The sequence below is a fragment of the Pyxicephalus adspersus genome, chromosome 6, assembly GCF_032062135.1.
Source record: "Pyxicephalus adspersus chromosome 6, UCB_Pads_2.0, whole genome shotgun sequence".
Lineage (NCBI taxonomy): Eukaryota > Metazoa > Chordata > Amphibia > Anura > Pyxicephalidae > Pyxicephalus > Pyxicephalus adspersus.
In genome coordinates, this window is record NC_092863.1 from 1,239,603 (window position 1) to 1,252,317 (window position 12,715).

Sequence of the window (12,715 nt, forward strand, 5' to 3'; positions counted from 1 at the left end):
ATAAGAGCAGCATTCAGGTACACAAATGCCCCATTCTCTAAGCCCTGAGCAGCCAATCACTGAGTTTGTTCCCTATCTGGCTCAGGAATATCTCCGACTCGTTCTGGATAAAATTGGTTTTATTGTTTGATTGAAAAAACAAATAAGTTAAAGTCAATAAATATAAATGAGAATGAAAAAAAGCATCAATTCATATTATAAAAAAAATCCAGGGATTTAAGGCACTCCGGGGAAGTGATTGGGGGGGACAAGCATGTGGCACACACGGTGGGCCCCTTAGGGACACCCCAGTGGGGGCCACTAGGAACAAAGTCCATATACAGTATTAGTGAATGTTGTGGCACAGCAGCAGCAATTTTTTCTGCATTTGGAGACATTGCAGGGGGGTCACCTGGAAGAGTTGAGGTTTTTTTGCTGTGCGAGACCCCCGCCTGGAAGATTTGCCCTCACTCACTGTCCGGATGACTCCAGAGGGTATTGACACGACAATAAATAGCGGTCAGTGCAGGTGGAGGGCTGGGACACATTTTGTTGTAGTTAGGATTTCCAGGATGATTCTCCTTGGAGCAGCATAGTTCTGGTTCCCAGCTACCGCCCCCTTGTGGTCATTTTGTCTCTTTACAAGCAGTGGCTCTTTCCATATTGGAAGGAAGCCATCTGCAGCCTCCTCTTTAGGCGATCTGCCTCCAGTTCTCGGAAGAAAGCATCTTCATCGGCCCGAAGGATCATCCCCTGCAGTTCCTGGATCTCCTTCTCCATCTTCTCTCGCAGTTCCTTCTTCATCTTGTGTAAATTCTGGAAAAGAGACTGGCTGTTACTTCAGGTGACAGGTGCACTTTATTCATGGCAGGTAAGGAGCACACAACATTCCAGCTGTAATGGTGCTGGGTTATTCACCTGTAGAATCTGACACGAAGGGCTCATTCACATCCAGTGTGCTGTAATACAACACGATGGGCTCTATTTATATAATCGGACATTCCCTCGGCCGGGTCCATGTATTTCAATGGCAGTAATTGATTTCCACCAGGGAATGTTTGAGGGAATGTCAGATATCTGTTTTATAAATCGAGCTTATTGGGGAGCTGTGTTACTCTGCCACAACAATGTGGGGTGAAAAAAAACACGCCGTAGGCACAATGTGTGGAACACCGGAGATCTATTATTCTATAAGGCACACACTGGATGCTCAGTTTTCTGACATGAAGGCCAGAATGGGGGGGTATTGGTGCAGACCCCTAGGAGGGTACCATTATAAAAGTGAAAGCTCCTCCCTCCTCTAAGTAATTGCCCCACCATACACTTGGTTCACTTGTTTAAGGTTGTGCCGGTTCCAGAATGGACCAGGTTGGTTATGTTAGAAATCATCCTGTGGAAGTGTTTTAGCTGGCGGTACGTGCGGAGGTTGTTGAAGTGGGCAGCATATGTAGGAGTCTGGAGGGTATTATGGTGAATGGTATGGGGTGTGTAGAAAAGAAGTATGAAGGAGGAGAGGGTGTAGGAGAAGACGGTATGAGGCTTGGGGGGGCATTATGTGCCTGTTTAATGTCTGGCAGGGCACAAAGCTGCTGTGTGAATCGGGCAAATTACAGGAAATGGGGGGCAAATAACAGAACTTTGTTATAAGGGGATTATATTCTGCCATTACCACAGCAATGTGAGATGTCCATCATTTCACAATTTTGGATTTCCTCGGAGTTCTCTGTTCTATTGTTGGCAGTGGACTGTTGTTTTCTCGAATGTACCCAAAGCCTTTTCTAGGGGTAAGTGTTACCCTTCTTCTTTCTGACATCCGCCTCTGCCCCCAAGCTTCTCACACCCCAGGTAAGAGGGGTTTATGGTTAATATGTGACTTACCTTGGACTGAGCCTTCTCATGGGACTGCATTTCCTTCTTCTCCTGGGTCACGGCTTCTGCCAGCATGGAGAACTGCCAGGAACAGAGGGAAGAAGGATGAGATGAGGACAGAGATGACAATAGATTTACCCTTCCCTGATTGGCTGAGAGGACCCACCTGATCTTTATAATAGTTCTCCATGGACTCCAGCTCATCTTTGTGTCTCTTCCTCTGCTCCTCACGCTGATCTTTGGTGTATGAGCGCATTTCTCGTAGACGCTGCTTCTGGATCTCCAGGCCTTCCTCAAACAGCTTCTTCAGGATCTATTTGAGGAAATGAAGGGGTCAGTCCGTAATACGCTGAGCTCAGGGAGATGAAATTGCAGTCAGGGTGCATTTAGTCACTAATCTGTGTAGGATGGTACAGACCGCAAAATCCAAATGTGATCTACAAATCCCATGGCTGCACCTGAGCTTACACAGACTGCTACCTTAGGCATGGAAAGTTGCTCCATTGTGCAGTCCTGTCAGCACCCTTTTGTACCACAGAAGGCAGGTGAGGGTCGGTGTAGTGCTGCAGGTAGCCAGGCAGAGGATGGTCAATGTCAAGCTCCTGGCAGCCAGGCAGAGAACAATCAGTTTTATGCTACACAGAGCCAGGTAGAGAACAGTCGATGTCATGCCCCTGGCAGCCAGGCAGGGGACGGTCGATGTCATGCCCCTGGCAGCCAGGCAGGGGACGGTCGATGTCATGCCCCTGGCAGCCAGGCAGGGGACGGTCGATGTCATGCCCCTGGCGGCCCGGCAGAGGACGGTCGATGTCATGCCCCTGGCGGCCCGGCAGAGGACGGTCGATGTCATGCCCCTGGCGGCCCGGCAGAAGACGGTCAATGTCATGCCCCTGGCGGCCCGGCAGAGGACGGTCAATGTCATGCCCCTGGCGGCCCGGCAGAGGACGGTCAATGTCATGCCCCTGGCGGCCCGGCAGAGAACGGTCAATGTCATGCCCCTGGCGGCCCGGCAGAGAACAGTCAATGTCATGCCCCTGGCAGTCAGGCAGGGGATGGTCAATGTCATGCCCCTGGCAGCCAGGCAGATGATCACATCAACCATCCCACCAGGTACGGTGTGCAGTTCCCATATTCCTCTACATACCTGCTCCTCCCGTGTTCTGGCTCGCATTAGTTTGGCACGGAGCTGCACATGGTAGTCTTCGTAGTATTTCTTGGCACGTGCCACCTGCTGCCGATTCTCCCTCATCTTATTCTGAGTTGTTTTCTGCATGCGGATTCTCTCCTTAAAGTCTTTCTGTAGAGGGAAGTGAGATCAGTCACAATGATTTCATAGAACCACAGCTTTTTATTGGTGAGCAGTGTGGCAGCGCTGTGGACATGGTGCCATTAACCTGTTCAGTACATTAGGACATTCACACAACCTCAGGTGTAGACCTGGTGGGAGGAGCACCCAGAACCCAGCACATTACATTCACTGCATTGAGATGAATATTGATCATTGAATGGACATTTGTGCACTGACCAGGCGCTGGTTGTGTTCTTGTTCCCTCTGGATAATGTCGGTGAGAAGGCCGTGTCTCTTCTGTGCCTCTTCCAGCTGCAGAGAAATGAAAAGAGAACTTTCAGAAAGTTTTTTTTTCTTTATCACAACAATGTGCAGGAAACAATGAATGAGGTCAGTGAGACAAATCTCTTTCCAGTCTCACCTCTCTCTGCAGCTTGCGTTCGCTCTTCTCATCCTCCTGGCCAGACCTGGCAAGTTGCTCCACTTGGGCGAGTTGCCCCTTCCACATGGCACGGAAGGTGTGGTGTGAGATCTGCAGATGTGGGAATTCCTCGAGTAAGATGGGAAGGAGGTCGTTCTCTTTAATCTTCACTATGGGAGACATAAGAAGCAGAGTGTGAAAACAATGCCAATACCCATGCCTAGCCATGCCAGAGAGACCATGCCACTTACTGCGTGCGGCTGCCTTGTGACAGCTGGGGCTCCACTGCCGTGGTCTGCTGGTCGGCCTCACTAGTTTTCTGGAATAAACCTTCTCTGGGTGGGACTTTTTCTTAGGCTCCTTGAAGATATTTTCTTTATATTCTTGTTCCTTAATGAGGAAATAAAAACAGAGGACAAAGTGAGATCAGTGAGGGAGCAGACTGGGGATAGCTGAAGCCGGGTGAACTTGCATTCTGCAAAGGACTGGCAGACATCTTTGTTATTCAGAATGGTGGAGGAGTCTGACGAGCTCAGGACACACTTATTATTATCTATAATATAATTCCAGGTACTGAGACGCCACAAAGATCAGATCATGGTTGGATCTGGAGGTCATTGTGCAGTGCTGTGCGTGGTGCAGTCTTAGGGAAGAGTCAATTGATTGGCTGCACTCATGGTAATGCCTAATAATGGCAGTCCTGTAGTATCTCTTGTTTACCACAAGATGTCCCCAGCCTTTTAGGTTGATTACCCCCCAGTGTCAGTGAACCTGGATATGGAAGTACTGAGAGTGCAGGGAGTCATGACCCCCGACCCCTGAGCCAGCCATGCTACATTCACAGGGTATGAATTCCTCTTTCCATCAGTCATATGACTGACCAGAAGTCATCAGAAAAAAAGTTAAAAATCATGACGTGGGTCTGGAAGGGGATTGTAGTGCCTAGAGCTTAGTTTTAGTTCTGCTGAGCAGTGCTGGGGGTCACTTACCTTCTGCTTTAATTTTTCTTTCACTTTTGATAGTTTGACTTTTTCAATTTTCTCAAAATCTTTTAGTTCCTCCTTGTAGGCGTCATTTAGCATCTGCAGAACAGAGCAGAGGATGATAAGGGAATGTTAATGCTTTGTACACACCGCCTTAGCTTGTATTAGAGCTTTGTGTCCTGCAAACTATTATGTAGCATTGTGTGGAGTTTGTATCACAGATCCTAATGGGAGTGTTGGCTGCCAGCAATCTTCAGTCAGCCTTAGCACTACCGGACAGCTAATTGTAACCTGCTGGCAGCTTGGTATAAAGTAATGGGCAGCTTTCCTATTAGGATCTTTCCTTACATCCCCAGACTGAAGCTGAAGGGGCTATAAAATCCCCAGCAAACCTTCTGTACACATTACTTCCTATACACATTACTCTTATTATAATCTTACATCACCTTAGGGAAATGTGTCATTACTGAGATCACAAGCAGTGTATAGAAGATGATAATATTATTGTTTATATCTTGCTATGGTAAAGCTGTGGCATTGCATTATTTGGGGTATGGGGACATTTGTGTTGTGTTGTATATTGCTCCTGCTTTGTTAGTATGAAATGGATTTCTGCGTCTGCCTTTGGTGGATTTGGTGCAGAGTCACATTGGGGGTCATCAGCTGCTTTGTTAGGTTTGTGATGTGTTGCTGTATTTTTAGGAAGAAGGTTCTACCCACATGGCATTGCCCTCTGTTTACGTGGTGGAGACTGGGACTGTACCTTGCATGTAGCAGTGTGGCTTTAGTTAGAAATGTGTGCAAGCAATACTTGGATTTGTAGATATGAAATGATGTCTTTGTATTACTGACTTATCAGGGGTACAATGAGTGATCAATAGGCATTAGAACACTAAAAAACATTTCATTGTTATGTCAAATGAATCTACAGGTACACAAAATGCACCCACCAGAGACTTGCGTGCTCCATTGTGTAATGCTAAGTGCGATCCCATTGCTGATATGACCCCGGGTGAAAGTATAATCTGCATTTTGTCATTGTGCTATGTGTCTGCTTTAAACTGCACCCCTCTGCTCCAGCAGATTCACCATTACCCGTACAAAAATAAAATCTTCCAGAGAAACTTATATTTTTCATCTTTTTGGATCTGTCTTCCATATGACGATGAATAAAAACATATCTGTGCCCCATACAAGATGATCAGACACTGGGCTATGAGAGGTGAAGCAGCCGGCTCTAGGATTTGATCTCATGTCTGTTTTTATTTTTCCTCGGACAGAGATCCTATCCTCTGCTGCCATTTCTCGATCATATATCTCCATCAATGATCCCGATCGTTATATGGCGGGACAGGTTTTATATATATTAGATAGTGGGACTTATAATCATTTTCCTGGTTGGAACTTGGAATAAGTTTTTATTTACTTTAGTTGATGGGGCATGAAATAGTTTTCATTATTTTGGACGATGGGATTTATTTGCAGTATTTCTCTGTTTAACATATTTTCAGTATATTTTTATCTATTTTAGATGATGGGTCTCACACTGTTTTTATCTTTATTACATGGTGTGACTTTCCTATATTTTTCCTGTTCTGGTTGGTGTGAATGTTTTCATTTATTACAGAAAGAAAATAAAAAATATAAAACAATATTTACACATACTCACTGAACAAGACTATAATCTATATGACCCCACAAGTGGTCAGACATTGACCCTCGGATATGAGAGGTGAAGCAGTCGGCCCTGGGATTCGATCTCATGTCTGTTTTTTAGTTTTTATATTCTCAGACAGAGCTCTTATCCTCCAAGCTGCTGCCACCTCTCAGATAGAAAGCTTCTCATCCTCCTTCTTCAGAACTATTTCATATTGGAAAGTTGGACTCACTGAGAATAATTTAGCCTATAAGAATACATAAATGTACCAGACCGGAGCCCAGTGATCGGCACTCAATGTCTTCAATACACAGGAAATAAATATAAGGTAAATCAGAATTCCCAGTAGCCCAACATATTTTGTGGCTCAGTAAGTTGGGTGGCGTAACAAACGTTTTAGAGACATGGGTTCAAATCCTGGAGACATCAGTTCATTATTTCTGTTCAGATAGGTGTCAAATATGAGAAACGAACAGCTAGGTGTGTGAGCTCAGGGAATAGTCCAGAGGTTAAGGACTCAGCTTGGTCCGCTGGAGATGTGAGTTCAAATACTGCCGAGGGAGCTCTGTGTGACCATGCCAGGTATTGTGCAGTACCTGACCCCCCCCCTGCTAGTGGGCATTACTCATCACCCTATCTTACCAGCAGGGGGGGTTAAGTACTGTACAGTACCTGGGTGCGGCGCGTGTGTGTGTGTGTATATATATATATATGGGGTGAGGCCAATAAAAACCTAAGTCCCACTTTTTGAATGGGCCGCCCCAGTAAGACAGCCCATATTTATTGTAGTTGTTGCAATGATATCACAGACTATGGACCGGAAGAGGCGGGGGGTCCACAACCTAATGTGCTGCCCACAGGCGTTACAGACCTCAGCGGCCTGGGACTGGAGCGGACTGGTGGGTTGTCCATGGCCTCCAAGCTTTCACTCAGCGATTCGAGCATGGGGTCTGCAGGGACTATGGTGCTTCCATCACTGAGTGATTCATATCCACCCAATTCACTCAACTCAAGACAACTGTGCATCAGTCATTGAGTGATATTCATCTGCCCAATTCACTCAGACCTGACGACTACGGGAGTTGAACTTGAGTTTATGGCGTCCTTGTTACTGCTCTTATCCACTGAGCTACTCGCCTCTGCTCAATTATTATTGTGTTCATTCCCCTATTTCAGGGGTGGAAAGTCCTAAATGGGGCAAGAAAATTGAGGAAGGGAGAAGCAAGAATCAAACCTGCAACCTTTCAAAGCATTACCAGCTTGCTAGCTGAGTGCTCTACCCCCACTATTTCCTTCCAAACAAAAATCTATGCTCTCCTTTCCTATTTCAGAAGCAGACAGACAACACACAATAAAAAAAATAAAACCTAAAACCCGGACCCAGTTTTGAGCTAGGGATCCTTCTTGTGGCTCACTAATGTTTTCCAATGCCATTTCCTCCATCGTTTTGGAGCTGGAGTTTGCAGTCCCAGTAAGCTCCCATTTTTTACTCACAGTTTGACAGGCATGATGGTGACAGTGACATTCCTAATATTTAGTGATGACTTTACAGCTTGTACTTGGTTCAGGTTAGGATAAACAATTGGGTTGCTTATACCAGGGGGGTGAAGCATAGCCAATCGTGTTTGAAGTAAAGACAGGGTCATCTTATCTTTAGTAGAAAGAAGCAACCTCATCCTACAGGAGCAGCATCTGATTTAACAATGTTCCCTCACCCTGACCTCATAATAACATCTCTCCATCCTGAGTGTGTGTAACATTATCAATCAATGGAGGACTGTTATTACATACATGGTGTACATGTTCAATGCTTGGAGCCCAAGGCAGCATTTCTAAACCAGAGTCCCTGCAGGGGTTACTGGGGGTTTCTTGAGCAATGGGTTAGTATAGGTGGCTACCTGTAAGGGTGACATTCCTCCCACCACACTAATGTACTGTGATCAGTGGATATAGTAATTATAGGAGGGGTTCCCCCAAGACCTGAAACTTATTTCTAGGCCTCCTCCCATGGTAAAAAGTTTGCCCTAGTTTATGGCATGTGTAATCCACATATTGTCAGGCGGTAGGCACGGGGCCTCTGAGGTCTGTGAAGTAACATAGGAAGTAAAATACAATAATTGGCAAAAGTAGTTATATCTGAACCCTAAAAACTCAGATTAATGCACACACAGATGAGACTGGGTACTGTATGTTTTATCAGATCATTAGTAATGTTCACTGTGCCTGTCTCCATTTCATTTCCATTTTGTCTGAACTCCAAATCCCAGACCCCATGTTCAGAATAAGCCTCAACCTAGAACCCATTCTTACCATGCAGAGCCTCTGCTAGCTGAATATGTGTGTGCAGAATACAACTAAATATCAAGATAGAAAGTGCACTATTGCAGTGTAGTATACAGCAACAAGTGTACCTGAGCTTTGACCCTCTGCAGGTCCAGTTCCTTCTGCACCTCCCTCCGGATCTTCCCTAGCCCGCCTTTGGCTTCTTTGTGTAGAGCATCCTCAAATTGTGCACATGGCAGCTGTCGTGGCATTGGCAATGGTACGGGGGATGAGGAGAGGGAGCGAGGTCTGCTTGGTGGCTTTGTATGATTTTGTGCAGCTGTAAGAGATGATATACATTTTAATATTGCATGTTAAACATAGAACAATCCACAATTCTACAACTGTAATTTTATTACCCCAGAAGGTGAAAGTGTGTTAAACATGGTGCAATCCACAATTCTACAAATTCACTTTCAGTTTATTTACATGGTTTCAGTTTTTACACAGTACATTTTTGCTTATGAATTTTACTGTTTCAACGGACTGAGTCTGAAAGAAAATCTGAAAGCTTGGAGCCACCACCTTTTGTGTCCAAGTCCCTACAATGGCCACTGCATCTGATGGGGGCCAGGCTGAACCTTTTGTCTGTTGCTGTTGAAAGAGAACCTGTATTTTACCCGTTAAGGGGGATCCCTGCTGCTGATACCTATGATCTCAGCACGCTATTCCCAGGTATGAGTTCAGGTCTGGCCAGGTTGGAGGTATAACTACAGGTCCTCTTTTATTTGTTACTCCATGGACTAAATAAAATCTACAAGTGATGTATTCAGCACAGTCACCCCCTTGTGTCTATACTAAAGTGTGACACTCACCCTGAACTCTCTTTTTCCTTTGGAACTCCATGATGCTGTCGCTGTGCTGGGAGAGTTTGTCCTCATCTTTAGGTTCGCAGCTCTGGGCCTGCTTCCCCAATGCCTTCTTCAGCATCTGCTCATACAATACATGGTAAGTGACATTAGCCCACAATACCTAACAGATACAGACCGCTCACACTGCAAGTTTTATTCACCTTATCCAGCTCGTCTAGGCGCCGGGACAGCTTCTCAGACATCTCCTGTAGCTCCATCTCAGATAACTTGTTCCGGGCTCTCTGCAGAGAAAGCGGCTCATCTGCCAGAGACAGGTCTGATGTCCTAGAGCTGAGGAGATAGAAGTAATGCTGAGCAGATTAAAGGGGGTAGAAGGCAGTATGTAGAAATCAGCACAATCCATATGTCTGGACACAGAATTATTATAAAGGTCACAAGCCATGGATTGTGGAGGCAGATTTGTTACCTCGTCTATTATACTAGAATGAAGGGGGGGGGGGGGGTAGTTTACTCTGACCAGTGACAGATGAAAGGAATACATTTTGTCCCGGCAGTGTCTCAGCCACAGCACTTTACTCTTCCTATAATCATATCCTAATCAAGCTTGTGCCCTACAGGTACAGGTAATATATAGAGTCAGGTCTCCTATAAGGACCTTAATGAAGCACCTCGGGTCACAGGTTATTACTATTATATAGAGAGAAATAAAAAGGAAATAGAGAAGGTGTAAAGAAGGGGTAGACAGAAACTAAGGTGAAAGAGAAGGGGGAAGACAACGCAAGGGACACTACAGGACAGAGGGAGATCAGAAGTGTGGAGAGTTACAGAAATATTGACGGGATGAGAGAGTAGAAGGGAGGATTTTCTACTTTATATATTCTATATGTGAGTTGTTACTCACCCCAGCAGAGAGAATCCTGAGTCCTGTGCGGGGCCTTGTTCCTTCTCCTCTCCATCACCAGGAGCCATCCAATCACTCTCGTCCTCCAGCGTCCTCTGAAGGGTCATGAAGCGAATGTCAGGCTGAGTCCGAAAAACAACCTTCTTTTGTGCCAGATGTGAGGAAACCTGGATAAGGCAAATGGGAGTCCCTGAGCGCTCATTTACAACAATACAACTAGGTATATAAACAAGGAAGCCTCCGGATCAGATCAGCAAGTAGAAGGGAAGATAGGCAAAATCAGTCCCGTTATATATTTTTACAATGCAGGGAACTCTATGGAGAAGTAATAGGAGAAGTCAAACAAAAAAGATCCTGCAGAGACCCCTTTTAAAAATAGATCTCTCCATGAGTAACTGCATATATAAGCTATGTGAATCAAGGTGACCATTGTTACCCTGCCCATATGATAATTTGTTCTGCCACCTTTCCTGGACAGATTTGACCAATAACAATAAAGACATTTTAGGAAGAAGCCAAAAAAAATCATATTCCAGAACTATAGGATTGTTTCCTTCTGTTCCTACAGATTTTTACACTATGATTATTTCTAGGAACAGAATCACCACCACACACCATGATTACTCCCAGAACACTTACCTCAGTGGATGGGACGGAGTGGTTCAGACTCCTCTCTGGGGATGTTGGATGGTTGGACTCTGGACTTTTCTGACATTGAAGATCTGAAGGACAGCAAGATATCACGTTTGAATAAAATGTAATTTATCTAATTGTTATACCTGTCTTCCTCATAGCATCATACAAAAACCAACTTCTTAGAATGGTAAATGGAAAACACTGCAGACCTCCGAGTATAGCAGACCCCTACGATATAGAATAAATACTGGAACACTATGTCCAAAATATCATTGTATGATATACTCACCACCAGTGGTTATTGAAGTATTGGTTTGCTCTGACTGTGTGTGTGGGGTGTCTGTGCGCAGTGTATTCTGCCTTTGACTGCCCTGATTGTGCGTTTGTGTCTGCTATGGTGCATGTGTCTTCCTTGGCTCTGTGTATATGTCTCTGTGTGTCTTTGTTGCTTTTGTGTGCAAGAGACTTTTTGGATAGGCCGGTGACTGGTGTGCAACTCTACAGTCTGTGTAGTGCAGTGAGAGCTCAGGAGGACAAATGGTAAAAATAAAAGCAGACACAATGGAGTAGAATGTAGGTAGGTGCTGGAAAAGCAGAGTGCAGCATTGGGAAGGAGAGGAAGCAGCATGATAAAGCATCTAATTTTACATTACACATAACCAGGGCTGTCTACCTTCTGGTGAGGCTCTTCTCCTCTCAGTTGTCCCCCTAGGTGTAGTCGTAGCCTCCCTGCTTCTCACTGGGCTCTCTGCTCCTCTATGACTGCTTTCTGACACCTGAATGTCTCGAGTTATGGTCACAGGCCAGCTGTCCTTGGGCTGATATGGGCGTCTCAGAGGAATGGCGGATGGCATCATCTCCTGACTCTGTTCATGCAGAGATAATCCATTCACAGAGGTTCCTCCTGTACAGACAAGAACATGATAACATGGGAGTTCCCCTTTATGGATGTATAGAATATTTCACAACCTGCCTATATGTTGCTGAGGAGGGGACAATTGTTACCAGGGTGTCCACCTTGCCTATTATTTCATGGAGAGAAAAATAAAATGATATAAGCAGTTCTTCAAGATCAAAGAAATTTAATGTTTTTCTATCAGGCAGGAGCTCTTAGGAAGATGCATTGGAAGAAATTTCTTAAGGTTAGCTGGCATTTAATATTAGACAGTATTTATATAGCGCCGACATATTACGCAGAGATATACAAAGTCCATAGTCATGTCACTAACTGTCCCTCTAAGCAGCTCACAATCTAATGTCCCTACCATAGTCATATGTCATTATCACAGTCTAAGGTCAATTTTGGGGGAAACTAATTAACATAACTGCATGTTTTTGGATTGTGGGAGGAAAACCAGAGTAACCGGAGGAAACCCACCCAGACACGGGAAGAACCTGCAAACTCCATGCAGAGTCCTGACCGAGATTTAAACCTGGGAGCAAGTGCTGCAAAGGCCAGAGTGCTAACCACTGAGCCACCATGCTACCCACCTCGTGTATTTGACCCAACTAATCAGTAATCATCCAAAAACAGCCGGGTGAGTAGTTAGTCAAAAGTGCTGGATGGTGCGGCCAGCTATAGGGGGCCGGGGGGAGCACTGTGCACCCAGCTATAGGGGGCCGGGGGGAGCACTGTGCACCCAGCTATAGGGGGCCGGGGGGAGCACTGCGCACCCAGCTATAGGGGGCCGGGGGGAGCACTGCGCACCCAGCTATAGGGGGCCGGGGAGAGCACTGCGCACCCAGCTATAGGGGGCCGGGGAGAGCACTGCGCACCCAGCTAGAAGGGGCCGGGGGGAGCACTGCGCACCCAGCTAGAAGGGGCCGGGGAGAGCACTGCGCACCCA

The 12,715-nt window shown here is 45.7% G+C and overlaps 1 protein-coding gene across 2 annotated transcripts in view; it reads right to left on the reverse strand.

Annotated features, from left to right (window-relative positions):
- Positions 1 to 101: 101 nt before the first annotated feature.
- CEP95 (centrosomal protein 95) overlaps positions 102 to 12,715 on the reverse strand; it is a 16,831-nt gene continuing 4,217 nt past the window's right edge. Inside the window, exons 8-21 of one of the 2 annotated variants that reach the window (XM_072414097.1) lie at positions 11,542 to 11,772; positions 10,872 to 10,954; positions 10,233 to 10,399; positions 9,532 to 9,661; positions 9,335 to 9,449; positions 8,609 to 8,799; positions 4,547 to 4,639; positions 3,809 to 3,947; positions 3,558 to 3,727; positions 3,374 to 3,448; positions 2,993 to 3,145; positions 2,015 to 2,161; positions 1,858 to 1,929; positions 102 to 795 (exon numbers count right to left, since the gene is read on the reverse strand). In XM_072414097.1, coding sequence (XP_072270198.1) covers positions 619 to 795; positions 1,858 to 1,929; positions 2,015 to 2,161; positions 2,993 to 3,145; positions 3,374 to 3,448; positions 3,558 to 3,727; positions 3,809 to 3,947; positions 4,547 to 4,639; positions 8,609 to 8,799; positions 9,335 to 9,449; positions 9,532 to 9,661; positions 10,233 to 10,399; positions 10,872 to 10,954; positions 11,542 to 11,772 — 1,943 coding nt within the window. In that variant the 3' untranslated portion in view covers positions 102 to 618. Of the gene's footprint in view, positions 796 to 1,857; positions 1,930 to 2,014; positions 2,162 to 2,992; positions 3,146 to 3,373; positions 3,449 to 3,557; positions 3,948 to 4,546; positions 4,640 to 8,608; positions 8,800 to 9,334; positions 9,450 to 9,531; positions 9,662 to 10,232; positions 10,400 to 10,871; positions 10,955 to 11,541; positions 11,773 to 12,715 lie in introns of both variants that reach the window. The other variant, XM_072414096.1, reaches the window with a different exon arrangement.